The 22,472-nt window shown below is 36.9% G+C and overlaps 1 protein-coding gene across 1 annotated transcript in view; it reads left to right on the top strand.

The window, feature by feature from the left end:
- The first annotated feature begins 71 nt into the window (after nucleotides 1-71).
- The window catches only part of abcc4 (ATP binding cassette subfamily C member 4 (PEL blood group)), a 49,002-nt gene continuing 26,601 nt past the window's right edge, over nucleotides 72-22,472 (top strand). The window contains exons 1-13 of the mRNA XM_079841058.1: nucleotides 72-327; nucleotides 1,393-1,503; nucleotides 6,703-6,823; nucleotides 10,850-11,074; nucleotides 11,394-11,483; nucleotides 12,912-13,075; nucleotides 14,927-15,052; nucleotides 18,075-18,324; nucleotides 19,257-19,364; nucleotides 20,371-20,460; nucleotides 20,579-20,770; nucleotides 21,062-21,156; nucleotides 21,641-21,727. Of these exons, the coding sequence (XP_079697184.1) occupies nucleotides 242-327; nucleotides 1,393-1,503; nucleotides 6,703-6,823; nucleotides 10,850-11,074; nucleotides 11,394-11,483; nucleotides 12,912-13,075; nucleotides 14,927-15,052; nucleotides 18,075-18,324; nucleotides 19,257-19,364; nucleotides 20,371-20,460; nucleotides 20,579-20,770; nucleotides 21,062-21,156; nucleotides 21,641-21,727 (1,745 nt within the window). The 5' untranslated portion in view covers nucleotides 72-241. The remainder of the gene's footprint in view (nucleotides 328-1,392; nucleotides 1,504-6,702; nucleotides 6,824-10,849; nucleotides 11,075-11,393; nucleotides 11,484-12,911; nucleotides 13,076-14,926; nucleotides 15,053-18,074; nucleotides 18,325-19,256; nucleotides 19,365-20,370; nucleotides 20,461-20,578; nucleotides 20,771-21,061; nucleotides 21,157-21,640; nucleotides 21,728-22,472) is intronic.

Genomic DNA, 22,472 nt, shown 5'->3' with positions numbered 1-22,472 from the left:
TTAATTTGTCTCTAATTTAAAAAATGACAATGCTGGGAACATTTTAAGCAAATACGGCTTGCCGTAGAGGCGGGGCTTTTGCGTTCACAGTAGGAAGGAAATGAAGGGTTTACCTCCTCCTGTAGTTACCGACATCGACATGTGTGTGTTAGAAAGTTATACAAGAGTTTGTAAGGTGAATGTCTCGCACTGGTCGCAGGTTATGCGTGGGGAACCAGTGTCTGGCTGAACTGCAGGGAGGATGGCGATCGATATGGAGCCAATAAACAAAGATGCGAAGAGCAACCCGTCAGCAACGGCTAATCTCTTCTCACTGATATTTTTCTGGTAAGCTTTTAAGAATCTAGACAGGAGAAAGAGGGGGGCAGATGAGTGTATAGGCTATTTTCTGTTTCTCCCGTGAAATTAAAATCCTTCACCAAAGAATTTAATCTTTATGGTTTCCTTATGTGTACATTGTTTAAAACTAAAGACATTATTAGGCTACTTCATCCTTATTTGTTAAAACTGACACTGCTCAGAACCCACTTCTTTCCCTTTTTGAAGAATAACGTTATATTCTTTAAGTATTCATATTGGTTCAAAGGATTTCTGAAAACCGATTACTTACTACAAAAAAATTCAAGTGGTAAATGCTGTTCTTGCACTTTAAGAACATGAGTGTACACTGCTAATCTTACTTGTTATCACAGCTAAACACGTTTACACGCACGCACGCGCATTTTTTGCTATATGTTAGATAATATTAGATTTTTTTTTTCAGTTTTCACAGAACTGTTGGATTAAAGGCTTTCAAATTACTATTTTAAAGCAGAATTTCTTTTTAATTTAAAAAAAGAAATATTAACACAATTTGTCAAACAAAAAATTCTGCCTTTTCATTTATTTATTTTTTCGCAATATGTACAGTTACACCACATACGTTAGACATTTTTGACATTAATATGAAACTATTTTAAACTGACTTTTAATTTGTAAATTGAAAGCAGGTTTACTTATCTGTATGAGTCACATTTTAATATATAATGTTATTCTGTATTATTTTAACTTAATACATCTGAAGCGTCATGTCATGGACCCATGTGCAGACCCAGCCATTTGGCTGTAATGTCAGTCAGAGTAGTTTTTAGGTTTTGTTTCCAAACCCTTGACTCTCAGGAACACTCTTTGCAAAGCTGATAGAGGAGAGCATCTGTTATTGTCATTTTAAAGAGATTGCCTACCAGCACGAATGTTGGTTTTGTTTAATTACTGCTTTCACTGTCATGAAACATTTGGTTTGTACACTTTAAGCCACTGTCATCACTCATCAATAATTCAGCATCCTTTGCCACACACCTTTAAAACGTTCTGTTGACTAAATCCTTTTTTTCTCTTCTCATTTAACATCAGCTGGCTGAACCCTCTTTTCCGTATTGGATCTAAGAGAAGACTTGAAGAAGATGACATGTTTAAAGTCCTTCCGGAGGACGGGTCCAAGAGACTTGGGGAGAAACTACAGAGGTGAGTGTGCCGCTGGGAATAAACCGATTAAACAACAGGCTGTTCTCAAACAAACCCTCAGAAGACTTATGGTGAAATATGAGAACAGAGGCTGGTGTGGTTCATTAGGTGTAAGGTAGGTGATCCACCATTTTTGCAATGAGTGCATTATGCAATGTTGACTTCTTCTGAAAGTCATTCACACATTAATGATGTATGCCAATTGAAATGAAAGGATTAGTTTTAGGCTGGTTTAGTATTCCTAGAAGGAGCTGTGTGGATGGGCACATAGGACCTGAGGCAGTTGGTCCTGGTGGTGACGCTTAGTGGATTAAGATCTGGCCTGGTAACCCAGGAAACCGTAGGCTCGAAATACACAAGGGATACCACCACTGTGCCTTGCAACAAATTGCTGCGTAAGGACTGTCACTCTAGGCAAAAAAGTTGCCTTGGATAATCGGCCAGGTGAAAATGTCAGATCATTTTGAAAAGCAAACACCAATTCTATAGCCGTATGATTTAGTATTTAGGGCTTTTTTGGAAGGGGGGGGGGGGGGTCTACTAGATTAGGGTTTCATGCTTGAATATTCAAAAAACACCTTATTTTTCAGATTTGTTGCTGCACCTCTCTTCCCAGTATTGCCCTAATTAGTTCCTGTCTCTATAAAGCCCTGTCTCCTGTCTCTGAAAAGTACAATGTGCTCTCATTGGTCGGCTGGACCAGTGTGTTGTGTTTCAGAAATGTCACGTCGACCCCTTACCATAACCGCAAGATTCAACACTACTAACGCAACTCAACCAGGCATAGTCCCTCTTTTTGCGGACAGTGCCGGACACCTTGGTGGGAATTTAAATCGGATATTGTGACGTGTACTTTCCTGGAAGATGTAAAATGTAAAAAAGCATAATAGGTCCTCTTTAAAGGGTTAGTTCACTCAAATGTACAATGTAAACTGCATAGGAGACTGACACAGGCTAGAACGAAAATTGTTGAATAAAGTTGTTATTTTGGTTTGTTTTTGCGCACAAAACGTATTCTCGTCGCTTCATAAAATTAAGGTTGAACCACTGGGGTCACATGGACTGTTTTAACGATGTCTTTACTACCTTTCTGGACCTTGAAAGTGTTAATCATATTGCTGTCTATGGAGGGGTCAGAGAGCTCTCGAATTTCATCAAAAATATTTGAATTTGGGTTTGGAACAACATGAGGGTGAGTAATTAATGACAGAATTTCAAATTTTATTGACATAAACCATTTAAACAACACTGGTAATCAGTGGGGCCACTACAGAAGGGCACATAATTTGGAAGGTTTTACTGTTACTATTATTACAGGAGCAGAACTTTTGGCAAAGGGTACAGAGAGCAGGACATGAGGTTAACAGTCTGTCTGGTTTTCCTGCTCACTTTCATTTTTATTGTGTTCACGAAGCTACAGGCTACAAATAATGTGAAGTAGTTAAGCTACTCTTTTGAATACAAAAAAAAGAAATATTTTTAGCTTGTCCACTTTCGACCACTTCCAGAGATAGTTAAAAAAACCTCATGTGGTCAAATGCGTTCGAACAGCCGCAAGAGACCGCCTACTCTCCGCCTACTGACTAGTGATGGGAAGTTCGGTTCTTTTCCGCGAACCGGTTCTTTCGGATGGTTAGTTTCAATGAACCAGTTCACCGGTTCTTTTACGTCCTCACGTAATGACGTAATTTACATTATAACACATTCATATAAAGAAATTTTTAATCATAACTACGTTTTGCAAAAGCACTCAATACAGCCACTGGTGCAAACGTGGATTTTTACACAGATTAAATAAACTTACATTGACATAACATAAACTTACACAAGTCCTCGGTTCACCCGTGCTCATATTATCAGCACAACATTAGTTGTCCGAGAGAAACCGTTCGGTTCAGGCTGTGCTATCACGCATGCTCACTTTGCTCAGTCTCTCAGTTCTCAGTATCAAACGTGTTCAAAAGAAACGGTTCTCTGTCTCCGGGTATGTTCTTATGTAGATTGCATAAGCTTATTTTGTCCATTAAATCGAAAGATCTGGGAAAAAAAACACATACATTAAACATACACATACATACCCTCATCTCGAAGAAATCAGGACAGAAGTGGTTAAAAGTGGACAAAAGAGACAGATTAAAACACCAGGTGTAAACGTAATGTGTTTCCCTCGTCTACTTGTGATCCGATCAACCAAAACGCATCTTAATACCAGGTTTCGATCACCTCAGTAATGTCTTAATCTGCATTCTCTTCCCTTGAACCAAAAGGTAATAAAGATTCTAAAACTTATATAGATATCTTACTTGTAGAGGAAGGTGGATCCTCTGCCGATGGCTGCCTCCAAAAACCTAGGCAGCTGACTCGTTGCCTCGCTGCCTTATCAGACAATGGCTTGGAAGGCAGCGTTTGTGCATGAAGGCACCTCACGAAACTAATTTCGGACAGACTTCTTAGGCAGTGTAACCATTTAATGATCTACAGCAAAATTGAGAGAGCTTTGGTGAGAACTAACAAACATAATTACTACATTAGTAATTTCTCGCTAGAAATGACATCAGAAGTAGAAAATATTGGTAAAAAACATACATTTACACACAAACTGACCAGCAAACGCAACTTTCGGACGCCATCTTTTTTTCCCAGCTCAACTGTCACAGAATGGAAAGCACAGGATCGTGGGATATCAAAGGTAGCGAAGGATACAAATATGCTGCCTTCAAAAATCGATCAGATGAAGGTATCTCTGGAGACAGGAAGTGAAGCTAACATTAGATTCGGACGTGCCTTCCTTCCTTGAAATGTGTCCTCTGAAGGCAGCATTTTCCAGGTTTCGGACGCAGCCAAGGTCTTTCATGCAGATTACCTTCTGTCCCAAAAGGTGTAAACTACTCAGGTCTGGGGTCTTGATTAATTCAAATTCCGACAGGCATAACTTTTGTCTAACACTGAGTTAATGCTCCAGAGTCGACTGTGCATCTTATTTGACTTGAAGTAAACATGAAATAACTCAAACTCAAGGTCCTTGTCTTATTGCCAGCAATTTATCAGTCTTTGTAAACCTTAATTTAAAAACAACTAGTCCACCTCTGAAACATCTTTCCTTTTTTTCTTCTATGAAATGCAGCCTTTTGGATAATGTTTAGATAAACACCAAATATTATTTAAGGATTATTAAAGCAACTGTTTAGGTAATGCAGCCTGTCTAAAAGCCTTTTCCGAATGATTTCTATTTTATATATTGTTAATAAATTATTTATTTATCTATCCTACCTGTGTAGGACTGAATTGTGGAGTTAGACCATTAAACAGTTTTTTTGCTGTGTTCAGGATTTTTTTTAGGCGGGGCTAAAACGGTGGCTCTGGCGCACTGGAGCCACTGTGCATATGGCCCCTCCCCCAACACGATCATAACTGTTGAAGACGCACTGGAGCCACCGAGCCTGGCTCCTCCCCTAACATGATCATAACTAGAGCACATTTGCATCAGTTTGCCCGCTCGATCGCGAGTTACTGTCAGTACCGTTAGTTACTACAGCCTACAATTTACAAAACAGCTTACAAAACAAAAACGATGATATCAAGAAGAGGTGGATTAATTTTGTGAGCGGCTACACTAATGGAGAGCTGAGGATCACCACCAACAGCTGCCTCTGCTCTGTAGTGACTTTACACCGGATAGTTTTACAAACTTTCATCGGAGACAACTGGGATTCACTGATAATCTGCTGCAGAATGGGGCTGAACCGATTATTTCCCACGCCGGCCTTCATCCTCCCGTTCCACCGACATCTGGTGCCGCCGTGAGCTGTACTTGAGTGTTGTAGGCTTACGGCAGCTTTCCCGCGAGTGGGCGTGGTTTCAGCACCGACAGGGGACACGCCCCCAGCGTTTGAGAGCAGAGAATGCTGCTTATTTTTTCAAGATTTTGATAAGATATATTATTTACTTGGCGGATTTTTTTATGATTCAAATTTGACTGGGTGGTTAACACATTTGTCTCTGGTGTGACAAACTCATACACATTTAATTTAGACTTTACAGGGACTTTAAACTGCATTCATTTTTATCAGTTCATGTATTCCTTGGGAGGTTTGCCTACGCTCTGATAACGAATGGCCCTTTTTCACCATCTAGTAAATTAAATTCCCTATTACTTATCCAGTGTCAAGTTTTTTCTTATCAGGTTTATTGCTCATTGAATATCCCGTTTCATTCAGAAATGTCACATTACAAACGTATAATGGGTTGCATAAAATGGGTTACTTTGGTATTCATGGATATTTGTAACTGTGCAATCCAAGATTTCATGGTTATTTGTTCACACAGCAAATGACACACAGTTTATCATGTTAGTGAGTTTTTTTTTTTCTTCACCTTGAGGCTTTATTACATAAGAGCAGATAAGCAGATAAATGATCTGCTGACCCATTGTACGGCAGATAAAACCACTGATAATCAGCAGTCTCCTACAAGGGTCTCATTCTCCAGCCATGAAAGCATGGAGAATGAATGGCGATGAACACAATCCCGTCGTTCATTAAAAAGCACCTCCACACAGCATTTCTCTGGCCTCTAATCATGCACTTTAAAATGGATCATTGCTGGTTCGTTTAGCACAGAGCTCTGGGCTATGACACTAATTAGTGAAGCTTTTATTGCGATCAGCAGCATGGAAAGCGATGTGGCCGAGGCGTAAACACAAATGTTCTGCCTTGAAGTAAACTGTTATTTGCAGATGTAGAATTTACTACCGGACGTTGCTGTTGGAAAACATCAACTGAAGAGTCTCAGCAGCTGTTTTGAAGGAGCTCTTTAGTAGTTTTCCTGGTTCCTAGTTTCGTTTCATATGTGCCTCGAATGTTTCTTATGGTGTTTTTCATATGGCCTGTATGCTCTAAGTTCATATATCATGTTGCCTACATGGCATGTACAACATACACTCATGTTACCTGTTCACCGGGGGGGCCTTGTGGTCCAGGACTGGACCTTGTTTGGTCCTGTGTAATAAAGAATCAAGATTTTTAATGTCACAATGTCTTCATAGTGATCAAGTTTGTATGTTGAAGTAATTATATTATGTTGTATGTGAGATGACACAATGTACATAATAAAGGAGAATAGTTTTTTGATATTCTCTCTCTCTCTATCTGTATCAGCTTTCTTAATTTAGCCTTACTCTTCTTTTTTCAACACTTATAGCTACTGGGACCACGAAGTGGAGAAGGCAAACAAAGAACTCAGGACACCCAAACTTACCAAAGCCATTATCAGGTGCTACTGGAGATCTTATGCAGTACTGGGATTCTTCACTTTTATAGAGGTACGTTCTGATCTGGGACTTTGCATGATAATTTTTTTGTAAATGGTGCACAAAGTAAAGGCAAAAAGCCCCCCCCCCCCCCCCCCCCCCTCTTGTTAACTACTAGTCTGGTGTGTATTCATTCACTATACATTTAGTTTAATTTTTAAACCAAATCCACTGGCTGTCAAATTACACCGCACATCTTATAAATTCTGTTGATGATTCACCGTCTTAATATGAGTCAACTGAAGTGCATCACACATGAGTCAGTTTTAAGAGTTTTTATGGAAGACTGAGTTGAAGCACATCCACAAGATAAGATAAAAAGAGTGGTCAGATATCCACTGTTCTAGGGGTCTTGGAACCAATTGGAAGGTGTGTGTAAAGATGAACTGTTCACCCAAAATGTAAAGAATTCTCATAATTTAGCCTATTGTCCGTCTAAGTAACTTTTGGCTGCTATTGTTCATCAGATTGGCTGATGGAAAAGGGACAGGGACAGGGACGGGGCCAGAGGGACCCCAAGTGCCCCCCCCCCCCCATTCCATCAGAGTCGGAATGTAATATGTTGTTGGACTTAATTCTTTACTAGTAGTACTAGCGGTTTTCTTAACTAATATTTTACAGTGCTTTGATTTATTTTTATTTAATTTTATGCATGCAAGTGGCCACTGCACTCATCCCCGTTTGTTGTGGTTGTGGAGCGTCTCCGCACCGGTGAGGAAACCCTCTACCGTGTGTTGTTATCGGAGTAAATAGTGGGCGCAAATGGATGGCGAAATGCGGTGGTTGGTTGGTTTTTTGCTTTAAAGCTTATTAAAAAAATTATTTGCGCGCAATAATAAACTAAAACTAAGCCAATTTACTCATTCAGGAGCCAGAAGGCGAATGAGAAGTTGCGCGCGCCGTGAGAAGATTGTGTGTGGGTGTGCTCATCCGAAGCGCGCAAACCCGCATCTCAGCGAAGCGGTCCCCTTCAGGCTGATTCAAGACCCCTCCATGACTGACTGAATCTCTGAATGTTTTAAAAACGCTGTACCCAATGTTTAGATCTGTTGTGGTATTTATGCAAATTAGCACATCTGTAATTAGATTATGCACCGTTTGTCCATGTTAACAAACAATTGAAAAAATACTTGTAATACATTTTTTATTTGTCTTGATATAAGTAATCTATTCAGTAATTTTCATGGTGATATCTAAAGGTTACATTTTTTACCCTATTCATGTGAGAAAAATAATGAATAGGCGTATGAATAGAATATATTTGGGTCTTTTTCTGAACTTACAAAGTGTGATCTCACTTGTTCCTTAGGATAAATTTATTTGTATGACCCCAAGGTACTTCCATACCAAAGGCGACCTTTGCATCATGACTTAAAGTCAAAGGCCTATTTTTTGGGTTTAACCTCTCTACTATTATAGTGATTTATATAGGAAATTAACGGAAGAGAGGTTGTTTTGGCTGTTCATCAGCTCTAGAAAAAAAGTTATTGTCCTGCTAAAGTAAGTTTTTGATGGATTCATTTGCGTTGTAAATAATCATTAGTTATTTACTTGGGGCCACTTGCATGAAAACCATTTTCAAATAAAATCAAAAACTCTCAATGCGTTCCGGGCCGGCTGCTCATCCACACGGCAACAGCGCCCAGCGGCTAGAGAACGCAAACCCCAAAACAGATTTTGATACGGTCTCTGCTGTCACTTCAGGGCTGCATTGTGGTCGTGTCTAGGCGCAGGTCCACCATCTGATCTAAATTATGTGTCTGCTTACGAAGGTTAGGAAGACTATTCCAGATTTTGTGTGTTAAATAAGAAAAGGAAATACCGCCAGCAGTTGATTTTGATATCCCAGGTATTATCAGCTGGACAGAATTTTGAGATTGCAATGGACGTTAAGGACAATAATGCATTAAGAGCATGCTCATGTACTGATGGGCTAAACCATTTAGTGCTTTGTAAGTAATTAGCAATAATTTAAAATGTATATGCAATACATTAATTGATAGGGAGCCAATGCAGTGTTGACAAACCTGGGCTAATATGGTCATACTTCCTGGTTAATGTAAGAACTGTAGCTGCTGCGTTTTAGACCAGCTGAAGTTTGTTTATTAAGTGTGTAGGGCAGCAACCCAGTAGAGCACCTCACCTGAGGTCATGAACGCATGAACTAACTTTTCTGCATTTGTCATTGAGAGCATATGTCGAAACTTTGATATATTGTTAAGATGGAAACATGTGGTTTCAAAGGTGCTAAAGGTGGCTTTCAAATGAAAGATTGGTATCAAAGAGTCACATTCAGGTTCCTAACTGATGAAGTAAACTTGACAGAGCAGTCCTCAGGCGTTAGACTGCATTCTAGGTTATTGTATACAGAGGTTTTTGGTCCAATAATTATAATCTCTGTTGCGACTAAATGGTCGCATTTTGCGACTAAAATTTGAGAGTGTGCGACTGAATTTTACGTCCAGTCGCACATGTGCGCCCCAGTAAATTTGCCTGCTGTCGGTACTGGAGAAATTAAGAAAATACACTTACTAATTATAATTGATAGACGTTATGTCTGGCAAATTCTATCTTTGCCAGCCGTTTCTATATGAGATAATATTAAATAATACAACACCACAGTCAGCTTTAATGAGTGACGATGGCCAAGAGAACTACACAGAAGTTTAGTCTGCTTAAACTTTAGGGATGTGCTGTGATATTAATCTAATTTTATTTTCGATTTTGGCTTCCAAGAATTATAAAAAGAAGAAATATGAGGTAAAACTATTCCTATAGCCGTGTTCCGTCGAGCTCATCCTTCCTTTCACAGCTGAGCTGTCATTTCTCCCTAAACCTAAACTAATCGTCAGAATCAGTGATTGTTGTAAACTGCAGTCTCTACTGTTGCTAAACTGCGGGATGTGTTTGATACTAAAGAGCTATTAAATGCACAATAATCCGCGCAAGAGACGCTGTTTCCAACTTCAAAAGGCGGCTTATGTGTGTGTGCTGCGAAATCGACCGGCTTGCACTTAATATTGTAGGCTTCGTGTGCGCGTCTATTTTTTTACGGTCTATGGTCTAAACCATCAAATAAACAACAAATAGCCGGTGTCAAATTGACCGGATTGGAGAGAAGTTATATTTAACAGTTTATATCTTAAATGGGCGTAAATAGTTTGGAGAAATAGGAGAATATGATATTATTAGTTCTACATTCGATCGGTCTTAAAGGGGCAGCGTCTAATAAACCTGACGATTGAGCCATTGATTCGAATCGAACAAAAGACAAATAGAAAATATTCACATCTCTTGAATTAATAACTTTAGCTTTTATAAGCATTAATCTATCAATTTATACAGTGAAAACTATGCAGTGTTATTTTACATTTCATTACTTTATAAGATTTCTTTGTAGGTTTGTTCTTTACTGTAATATTGATGTTAGCAGACCTTCCGAATGCCTGCACACTGGTCCATTTACACATAGATGTTTTATATTTTTGTTCAAACTTTGCGGTTTCTTTTGCTATATATATTTTACTTTTCAGATTATAAAGCAATGTTAATTATGTTCTTAATTATGTTTTTTTTTTTTTATATATAAAAAAAAAAAAAAAGTATAATAAAAAGAACCGGTAAGAATACTGTTAAAGTACCGGATCGATAAGCAGTATAGGTAAGAGTAGTAATACCATTAAAACCTTAACGATACCCATCCCTATTAGTAAGTAATACAGTGGAAATTAGTAGATTTGATTAGCATGTTGATTTACGGTGTGCGCCACTAAAATTTCTGGTTGTGCCCCTAAAATTTTCAGTTGGGGGCCACTGTGCTCCTAGTGAAAAAAGTTAGTCTGGAGCCCTGAGTCATCCAATCAACTTTGAATTCCGTTAATTTTGTGAATTCACACATCACACAATGTCACAAAAATATATCTCAACTTGGGGGGGAAATATATGCGGAATATATAGGGCCCTATACATGTAGCACAGGACAAAATATCAATTATTTTTACGTTGTTATTATCTGATGTCTCCTCTTCCCCATTGTAGGAGTCGATCAAGGTGATACAACCAGTGTTTTTGGGAAAACTCATTCGATATTTTGAGAGCTATGACCCCAATAACATGGCAGCCTTGTATGAAGCTTATGGATATGCAGCAGGCGTCTCTCTCTCCACTCTGTGTCTGGCATTACTCCACCACCTCTACTTTTACCACGTCCAAAGAGCTGGAATGAAAATCCGCATTGCAATGTGTCACATGATCTACAGGAAGGTAAGATTTTTATTTATTTGTTTTTTTTAGTAAAAATTAAAGCCTTCCAAAAAAGTGCTGAGTTGGTGCCAAGTTACAGTGTTAGTATCAAGTGGTAGTGATTTTATAATAATTATAAAATCATTACCATATTTGCATACCATGTCTGGATTCTGAGGTTCTTCAAAGAAGGGTCAAAAAAACATTTCATTTCATAGAACATTGTCTACATTTTTTTTTTTTAATGATTATTATATATTTTTTTGTGTTTGGGCTGAGTTGAGGATAATTCCTTATCACAATTTCTCCCCCAAACCTCTGGAATTGTTTCTTCTTGTAGGCGCTGTGCCTTAGTTCCACAGCTATGGGCCAGACCACCACAGGGCAGATTGTTAACCTTTTGTCGAATGACGTCAACAAGTTTGATGAGGTAGGAAATTTCCATAACTTCTTTGTCTTCCTCTTAAGTGTTATGGTCACAGGTTGTCCATTTCCTGTTTTTGAAGCAGGTCTTTTAAAGTGTATTTTTTTTTATTTAAGAATCGGACGCAGCACTTGTTTAGTCAGGGATTTGTTTTGTGTAGTTCAATTTCCAGTTAAAACGGCCAAAGGCAGCACGAGTGATTTACTGTAAACTAAAGGGCTTGTGTTACCGGGTAACCGATTGGCCAGTGTTCAGAGGACTAGGAGAGGTTGCAAATAGTTTGTCTTAACCGTTTGTGCATTTACAGCCAGACTCCGGATCATTAGGAAATTAAAATGATTAGTTAAACAGTTTTAAACTCTCGTGGTTTCTGACATGCATAACTCACCCGTTAACAGTTCAGATTCCCTCAGATGAGTTTGTGTCACTCTCAACATCATGTGATGGACAGTTAAGTGTTGGCTTTGTGGCTTGCAACATTACTTTACAGATCTAATGCAGCTCCATGAACCACACAACATCATTTTTAATCAGTGTTCATTCTAGCTGAGTAGTTATTCTGTCTAATCCAAGGAGGAATGTCATTGTTTTAAATCTGTCCTTTGAGGCATTTCTCCTGTATTTACCAGCAGACATCAGAGGGTTTCTATGAAGAATTACAGGAAGTTCCGTTTTTGTTCAGGCCATGTTTCCCAAAATTAGAACTTTGAAGTTCAAGCTCCTTTTGTGGATTCTAAAATAATATCTTGGGCTGTTTGAAATATAATACACAGTACATACAAATACTGTGTAGTATTGTGTAGTACATACAAATGTAGTACACCGTATCTCAAGTACAACATCCAAATGTCATGGTTGTGTGCCACTCTTTAAAAGCTTAAATGCATTAACATTGAAGCCTTAATGTTGGATTAAAATAGATCAAAAGTGACCGTAATGACATTTAAAATGTTAAAAAAGATTTGTTTAAAATAAATGTTTTTTTGTTGTTGTTGTTTTTTTCACTCAATAATTAATCAAATAATCACAAAAATTAATCAAATAATCACAAAAAAATGCATCACTGTTTCCACAAATATATAATTTATATTACTTACTTATTCATATTTTAAGCAGCACAAATGTTTTCAAGATTTATAATAATAGAATTTTTTTTTCCTGAGCATCAAATCAGCATATATGAATGATTTCTGAATGGTCATGTGACACTGAAGACTGGAGTAATGATGCTGAAAATTCAGCTTTGCCGTCACAAGAATACATTACATAAAACTGTTATTTTAAAGGGTAATAATATTTCACAATATTTTTGTTTTCATTGTATTTTCGATCAAATAAATGCAGCCTTTGTGCATTTTTCTTTAAATATTTAAAAATCTTTGATGGTACATGTGTATGAAATAATTGTTATTTTGTTTACGTCTGTATTCCCAGGTGACAATTTTTCTGCACTTCCTGTGGGTGGGGCCTCTTCAAGCCGCAGCTGTGATTGGTCTGCTGTGGCAAGAGATCGGACCATCATGCCTTGCAGGCATGGCAGTTTTGCTCTTTCTTATGCCACTTCAGACCATGTTTGGCAAACTGTTTTCCAAGTACAGGTACAATCTCAGGATTACTCCTGATAGGGATTTTTTTTTTTTTTTTAATTGGATCAGAAAAAAGGAATTGTGAGAAGATTAAATGTTTAATCACAGTCACAAGATGCTCCTCATGTTGTGACGAATAGTGTCAAGTAGGCTTCATAAAACGTATGTAATTAAAATACCATTATTATCTCTGAAAAACCTCTGCAAAGAAAACTTGGCCCTTTAAATTTTAACAAGCTGTAATTTTATTTTGTTTAAAAATTCTTTCATTGATCCAAATCAATTAGACTTTTGTTCATCTTCGGAACACAAATGAAGATCTTTTTGATGAAATCTGAGAGCTTTCTGTCCTTCCATTGACAGTCTATGCAACTAGCATTTTGACGCTTCAAGTTCATAAACCTCATTGGTTCTTGTGGAAGCTCAAACGTGCTGCATAACACACGAGAATTAACCTCATTGGTTCTTACGGAAGCTCAAAAGTGCTGTGTAACACGAGAATGAACATCATTGGTTCTTGCACATCAAGCCAACATGATTGAGCTTCAGTTTACCACAACTGATGTGTGAGTTGATGAATGTTAAAAGCCTAAATTCAATCTGTTCATCATATAAAGCGATCATGTCGCTGCAGAAAATTTGGACTAAACCACTCGATTCATATGGATCAGTTTTACGATCTCTTAATGAACATTTTGAAGCGTCAAAGTGGTAGTTGCATAGAAATCGCTCAGATTTCATCAAAAAGATCTTCATTTGTGTTCTGAAGATGAATGAAAGTCCTACGGTTTTAAAACAACATGTGGGTTAGTAAATGATGGCAGAATCTTAATTTTTGGGGGAACTATCCCTTTAAGAGCACAAAGAACTTTGCATGCTAAGGATGGTGTATTTTTCTGTTATAGTAATTATTCTGTTCATGAGATGTAATCATCTCCAAGCAAGTCATTTATAAGAATGTGGTCAGTCTTAAGTTCCCACAGTGCTCAAACACAAGAAATCATAGTTACACATTCAATCAAATGCCCTTTCCTTCTGGGGTTATGCACTCTATCACGCGAGGTTCACATAAGATGATTTTAAAGTAAAAATAATACTTTACAATAAGGTTGCATTAGTTAACATTAGTTAATGCATTAGTTAACATGACCTAACCATAAACAACACCTCTGTTCAGCATTAGTTAATTTATGTTAACGTTAGTTAATAAAAATACAGCTGTTCATGGTTTGTTCATGTTAGTTCACTGTGCATTAACTAATGTTAACAAGATTTTAATAATGCATTAGTAAATGTTGAAATTAACATTAACAATGATAAATAAATGCTTTAAGTGCAGATCATTATTAGTTAATGTTAACTAATGTAGTTAACTAATGTTAACGAATGAAACCTTATTGTAAAGTGTTACCAAATAATATTTATAATAGTTTTAAAATTCAAACACTTGAGAGATGAAAGGTGAAAAATTTCAGAATTTCTTAATTTTTTACTCTGACTTTATCTCCTTTATCTCTCTTTAACTCCCTTTATAGTAAATAGAAGTGTTAATCAGGAAAATATATTTTGCCTTTCAAAGTTTCCTTAGGAAAAACAATGCCCCAAATTATCCTGTCATTACCATAACTTCAAACAATTATACTTTTTATTTTTCGTAAATAATTTAAGCATGCTCAAAAATCCATTTCAATGTTGATAAAAACGCCATGGTCTGATCCAATTTTAGGGTGTGTAATGTGTTTTAACAAAGATGAAACCTAGTTTTAAGAAGTGCTCCTAATTGCAGGATCATCCTTATGTTTTAGATTATAGCCAAAAAACGTTCTCTGTCTCTCTCTCAATCTCTGTTTCTCTCTCACACAGGAGTAAGACTGCAGCCTTAACTGACAATAGGATACGTACTATGAATGAGGTGGTATCTGGTATACGTATAATCAAGATGTATGCCTGGGAGAAGCCGTTCGCAGCTCTGGTTAATGATGTACGAAGGTAAATGATGTACCATAGGCTTATTTAGTCTTCTTATACTGCTATGGCTCTGACATAGGTCAGCAGAATTCTTCACTGAAGCCAGCATGTTGCCTAATGTTTTATAGGCTTTGCTTTATTTCTTTTGACTTAAAGTCTTAAAATGACTTTATTTTAAAAATCTGTAAAAAAGGTCAATCAAGGGAGTGATAGAACATACCTGTGTTATTAAACTGGATTTCTGGATTTTTCTACTAACTTAATTTTTAACTAACTTGCTCAGCAAAATTCTCCTGCTCTGCCATGATAGTAGTTGACTTGAAAGTAAAACTGACCATAGTAGAGAATGCACAGCATACACAACCGGTTCTAGCCATGTGATCTTTTTTGACATTGGATTGTGTTCACATTCTTTTGTAGTATGGTTCGAGAACTAGGGTGGAAGGCAGCATGTCAAAAGCGTAATTTGTTTAACCTCCATTTTTGGGGATTTCCGCCTGGATTTGGCCTACCCAAGTTAAAAATCTTTGAAAGTTTTGAAAGTGTATAACTCAGACTCTGTGTGTTCTAGTACCCTGTAGACAGTTTTGGCTGTTTCCACTAGATTCCAGAAAATACTGGGAAAAAGGATTTTGTCTGTATCATTTTGTATGCAAGATTTATTCAAATGGATCTGAAGGGAGGAATATTACCTTTTTTATGTAATTTTCCACCTACGCCCCCCCAAACACCCATATACAGTAGTATAAATGCAATATCCCAGTGTCTTTAAATTATTTTTCCAGTGTTTGCTGACATATGCTGGAAACAACCTAAACTGTCTGCAGGGTGCTAGAACACACAAGACCTCAGATGTACACTTTCAAAAATGAATTTATAACCCAAAAAATCAAAAAGCACCTATTTTGTTTCTGGTTTTTTAAATATTTTATATGTTTGTTTCTTATATCACACACAACATATACTATAATATTTATCACTTTCAGCAGTGTTTTATGTAATTTCAGGGTTTTCTGTAAAATGACACAGGGGTATTGCATTTATACCACTGTATATGGGTATGGGGGTAGAAGGAAATTACATAAAAAAGATAATATTCCTCTATTTTAATAAATATTGCATACATGATACAAACAAAATATTTTTTTCCAGTATTTGCTGCAATTGAATTTAGTAGAAACAGCCAAAACTGTCTGCAGGGTGCTAGAGCACACAGGGGCCTGAGTTATACACTATCAAAATGTGCCTTTTTTGGGATATATACTTAAATGTTTATCACTTTTTTTTATCACCACTGAATGTGGGTATGGGAAGCTTTTCAATTTGGGTAGGCCAAATCCAGGTGGAAATGGTCCCAGAGTAATTTAGTGTAAATATGTAACTTTGTGTAAAACAAATGCCAAAGTGATGCATATCTCCAGAAAGTAGACTTTTTAAGCTTTCATATAGTACCACATATGAGGTCAGAGCTCCTCCATAGACATTTAAAATTTAAAGTATATACTTGATGTCATTCCTGATCAGGGTCCATGGAGTTTAAAGCTACACTGTGTAACTTTTTTAGTCTATTCTAAGCTAAAAACACTTAGTTCTTTCAAAAATATATGTGCTCATTAATGTATATTTACTTCTTTCAAGTAATAAAGTATTCTCGTAAGTTTATAATATGCCATTGAAAATACATAAGGTAATGGGATCTAACGGTGGTCGCCATGTTGCCCCTCCATCTTGAAAGTACATTAGCCAAAGAGGGACATACCCGTAAATTCAAGCTTCGCCTTTGGCGTTTTAACCGGTTTTAACACTTGATGGCACTGTACAAAATTCTCTGCCTCGCGCATATGCGCGTCAACTTGTTCAGACTTGTCTGGTGCATGTGCAGAGAGTTTTCATCTCAGCAGCGTCCAGTAACAGAGTTATATGGAGTTTTCCTGGCTTGTTTATTCCTCAAAAGTCTGTTTTTCCTTGTGTGGTATTTCTGTGCGTTAATAACTCCGTAAGTAATAATAGTTATTGTCATTGTAGATGTGTTTCAGAGTGTGTCATCACGTAATTCAGTTGATGTCACCTCAGAAGTATTTTTGTGTCAACATACAATATGCTCACCTATTTTGTTATCAACAATGTTTATTCGTTTATAGAAAATATTTGCTTGTAATGTATGTTGATGGAAATATGCATCAGGTCTGATCGGCATATTAACAATTGTTATACAGAGCACACTGCAGTGCTAACGTTAAAGCGGCGCACACACTTTTGTAACCGGACACCGCTTGTTAGCAGCGGCAGCTCCGCTCCTTTTAATGCAGCTGCATTTAGCGCCTATATATGGTACAATAAGCTCTGGTTTACGGTTACATTATACAAATGTAACTTATAAGTATACCGGTAGTTATACAGTTCTTAACTGTGTATGTATATTTACCATCCTTATTTGTTCTCTCACAGAAACCACATTTATGTACATATCCACGCAAACCTGTTTATGCCTTGCAATTGGATGACTGAATAAACATTACTATCATCAAAGTTCACTCTGGATTAGCTGCAGTTCTTTCTAGCCGAATAATTAGGCCAGTTGAGTTCCAACGGTCCCACTGCGCACAGAATATCCCACAGGCACCATGTCGAATGTGGACGAGGTCGAGCTGGAATTCATGTTAATCTTGGTCTAAATCGGCCACCGTAGGAGTTAAAACGAAATCGGAATTGAGAGGAACAGAAACTAAAATTCACTGGATGGTCATATACCTTTTCACCACTAGATGGGGGAAAATATCACACAGTGTAGCTTTAAGAGGTTAATGTTTATCATATTTCATATATTATCACATATACAGTGCCACCAACGATGCTTCTTTTAATCTTATCTGTGGTTCTGCATGTTATCTGTCTCTTTTTAACTGTGAAAAGACAGAATAAACTTTTATTGTACAAATCGACCTTGTAAAGTACTATGAGAACCATTCAGCTCTAGGAGGTAACACATTTGTGATTCTTTGGCATGAATGGATAAAGCTCTTATTTTTTTTGTTTCTTGTAGGAAGGAGATCTCAAAAATCATGAGTAGCTCTTACCTCCGTGGGCTGAACATGGCCTCGTTCTTTACGGCGAATAAAATCATCCTATTTGTGACCTTCACCGTGTACGTGCTTGTGGGCAACACTATCTCTGCCAGTCGTGTGTTTGTGGCCGTGTCGCTGTACAGTGCCGTCCGCCTCACCGTTACTCTGTTCTTCCCTTCTGCTATCGAGAAAGTGTCCGAGACTGCCATCAGCATCCGGAGGATCAAGGTACATCCTCCCTCATTAGAAAAACTGTCTCAATGAGGTTAGTGTTCCCATGGTCATGGGAAACCTAAAGTTGTGTCTGGGAAAATCATGGTAATTATTACAATCTCGAAAAGAACAACTAGAGCATAGTATACAATATTGTATCCCACAGGGCAATTGGTTTATCATCTCTTTTATGACTTATCACATTACCAAAATATCAGATTTTTAAGCTAAATTTAATAAAAAATGAACAAATGTAAATTTCCAAGTTGACAGCTGGACGCCACTAACGTGCAACATGGTGTCCAAGAAGTTTCTTCCCATTTTCTTTCATAATGTATAGATATGCTATGACAATATTTCATGTATTAATATACAACAAATGAGGCAAAACAAGATCTAAACTAATGGATACTGGAAACAGGTTAGTTAAATGAATAAATAAATATGTAATATAGTACATATATTTAGCAAAATGCTCCTGTCTTGTTAATTCTTCTGGCTAACTATCACGTTTATGGTCATTGAATGGCTTTTCTGAGGTGAAACTGAGGTGAGAACTTTTACAACATAAATATACAACTTTCGATGCAAATAAATTAAATTAAGACTATTTGCCATAAGTAATAACATTATAAATCTCTGTCTCCTCTGGTTGTGCTGAAGTGCTGCAGGTGTCATTTTCAGGGTTAATTTTAGATCTATTCCAATGTTTCCACTGACGCAGCTACTGTTGCATAAGTCCAACATGAACCTGCAGATTTTGTAATCATGGAGTGTCTGATTTTAAGAGAAAAGAAGCTTTGAACACACTAAACTCACTTCTCACTTCAAAATCCTAATTTGTGTTAACCACAGAAACTCAGAAGTACCGTGACTACACTGTCAGAGTGACATTACAGCAGTTTTTCAGGCATCATAAGTGTCTGTGGTCTTTCTCTCTCATGCAGAAGTTCCTCTTGCTACATGAGCTTGTGAAAACCCACGTCCCACTTTCTCAGGAGGAGAAGAAAGAGGCATCTGTGAAGATTCAGGATCTCGTATGTTACTGGGACAAGGTGAGTATTTAAATGTATAAAGTACACACACCTTCCCGGAGTTATACTTTTGGAAATGTGGAGCTACAAGCCGATATAGTGCCCATCAAGCAGCGGAAGTTTCTCTTCATCCCAAAAGCATAGCTTTTTGTTTTGTTGTTTTGTTTTTTTTGGCTTCATTATTTTGTAGTAAATTAAAGGTAATAGATCAATAATAATAAACACACACAACATCTACACTAATTAATACATCTATTACCTTTTATCTATTACAAAACATTAAATGTGCAAAACAAAACAAAAAATCTAAACAACTAGTATTTATCCTTTAATCGACTAGTCGAATAGTCTCACACATCCCTAAATATTAAGTTAATATAAATTTACACGTTTATATTTATAGTGATATATATATGTATGTGTTAAATACACCATAAATTGGCTCAAGAAGTTCCCCATTATATATTTCCATTTTTTTTGGGTGGGATTTAAAAAAAATATTTTCCAGTTTGCTAAAAACAGATGACCTTTTATAGATGTAGTAGATATTTCATCATTACCTAAATTAAAATGATATAAGTACAATATATAAAATGTATGTGCGCAATCGTTCAAAAGTTTAGAGTTAAGATTTTTCTTATGTTTTTGAAAGAAGTCTCTTAAGGCTGCATTTATTTGATCAAAAATACAAGAAAAAATAAGCAATATTGTGAAATATTATTACAATATAAAATTAAGTTTTTCTGTTTAATATTTTATTCATGTGTTGGCAAAGCTGAATTTTCAGCCACATTACTCCAGTCTTCAGTGGCACCTGATCCTTTAGAAAATATTCTAATATGCTGATTTTCTGCTGAAGAAACATTTGTTGAATAGAAATTTCAAAAGAACAAAATGTATTTGAAATATACATTTGTTGCAACAATGTGACATGTTTTTGCTGTTTTCAGTCATTTCTAGTCAAATTGTTTCACTTGTCCCCCTTTTTTCATGTCGACTAATATATTTTCTCCTTTCTACTTGGCAGTCTCTGGATGCTCCAACATTACAAAACGTGTCTTTTACTGTGAAGCCAGGTGAACTTCTGGCTGTTATTGGTCCTGTGGGGGCTGGAAAGGTCAGTCACAGTTATCCTATTTTCTGATTAAATTTTTTTCCAAGCTTGCCAATTAAACAGAAGTGATCATGTCAACCACAAGTGTTATTAGTTTCTAATAATGTCTTGTATCCTGCAGTCCTCTCTCCTCAGCAATGTTCTGGGGGAGCTTCCAGCAGAAAAGGGTGTCGTAAAGGTCAAAGGTGAGCTGACGTATGCCTCTCAGCAGCCTTGGGTTTTTCCAGGGACCATTCGGAGCAACATACTGTTCGGAAAGGAGCTGCAGCCCCAGCGATATGAGAGGGTCCTCAAAGCCTGTGCACTCAAAAGGGTGAGATGCTTATTAGTTATTCATCTATCACACTCTTGACTTAACACTTTTCGTCAATGATCGTCAAATGAATTAAGGACATACACCGATCAGGCATAACATTACAGGTGAAGAGAATAACACTGATTATCTCTTCATCACAGCACCTATAGTGGGTGGGGTATATTAGGCAGCAGGTGAACATTTTGTCCTCAAAGTTGATGTGTTAGAAGCAAGAAAAAGATCCTATTCTAAAGTTATTATTAGAAAACTGTAGTATACTGAAACTGTAGTTCTTTCTGTGTCGTATAGGACATGGAGCTGCTTCCTGATGGGGATTTGACTGTGATCGGAGACAGAGGAGCAACTCTCAGTGGAGGGCAGAAAGCTCGAGTCAACCTGGCCAGGTATCCCAAGCTGTCATCCATTTTTCCTCTTCATTTTACAAATTCAGTAATACAATTAAACACAACCCCTTTAACGGATGCATATCGGTATGAGCAAAAAAAGAAAGAACAGAAAAATTTGTAATGCATATGTACATTCAGAAGATTGCATCGTGGTCATACTGAGGATATATTTAATGTAAACAATGACAATGAATGATATTTATATATATATATATATATATATATATATATATATATATATATATATATATATATATATATATATATATATATATATATATATATATATATATATATATATATATATATATAATACATAATACATAATACATAATACATAATACATAATACATAATACAGTGGAAGAAAATCAACCATAAGCCATTTTTTATATAATCAAACTAGCATATTGCTATACTTTTTAAGAGCCGTTTTATTCAATTTCGATGCAGACCTGTTACTGAACCCTGTCTGGTTTTAGGGCTGTATATCAGGATGCTGATATTTACCTGTTGGATGATCCATTGAGTGCAGTGGATGCTGAAGTGGGCAGACACCTGTTTGAACAGTAAGTCCATACTCTTCACAGATGCTGTTGCATTTTACTGTTGCTCTTGATGCTATTCTTTTTCACACAATAAGAACTTTTAGTGTTTAGGAACTGCCAAACTCCCAAAAGGGCAGAATAAACCATAAAAGCTTCATGAAAGTAGTTCATATGACACATAAAGACATTAGTGATGGGAAGTCCGATTCTTTTCTGCAATCTGGTTCTTTTGGACAGTTTGTTTCAATGAATAGGTTCCAAAGACAAATTCACCAGTTCGTCTATGCAGTCACGCAATGACATCACGTATACAATAATCATGTGACTGTTCTCAGTTCGGTGTACTGTTTGACTAACTAAAGCCCTGAATGAGTTGGCTTTAACCGGCATCATATGATCATATACTCTGGGATATTGGCTCATTTCGAGTAGGAGGGACTGTCAGGCATGTCCGAAAGGGAGTTTGGATTGAGTATCTTGTAAATCTGTGCTGACTTTGGTTTAGTCCAATTTGGTTCAAGCAGTTCACTAAAAATAATTGGTTTACTAACAGCTTGCACCAGCGCAAACCATCTTTTAGCATCAAACTACTGTCAGGATTTACTAAAGACACAGTGAAAAATTAGCCTTAGCTTACCTTATTGCATATGCATTTGTATGAGTTTCCCTTTCAGATGCAAAACGAATGGGAGGAGAGTATTTCAGTTAATCATGCAAGGATTAAATTCTCTATGTTTCTCTATTTACTATTGTTTGTGCAAATCAA

Source organism: Gobio gobio (genome assembly GCF_949357685.1).
Source record: "Gobio gobio genome assembly, chromosome: 17".
NCBI classification, from domain to species: Eukaryota; Metazoa; Chordata; class Actinopteri; order Cypriniformes; family Gobionidae; genus Gobio; species Gobio gobio.
This window is presented reverse-complemented; position numbering and strand designations above follow the sequence as displayed.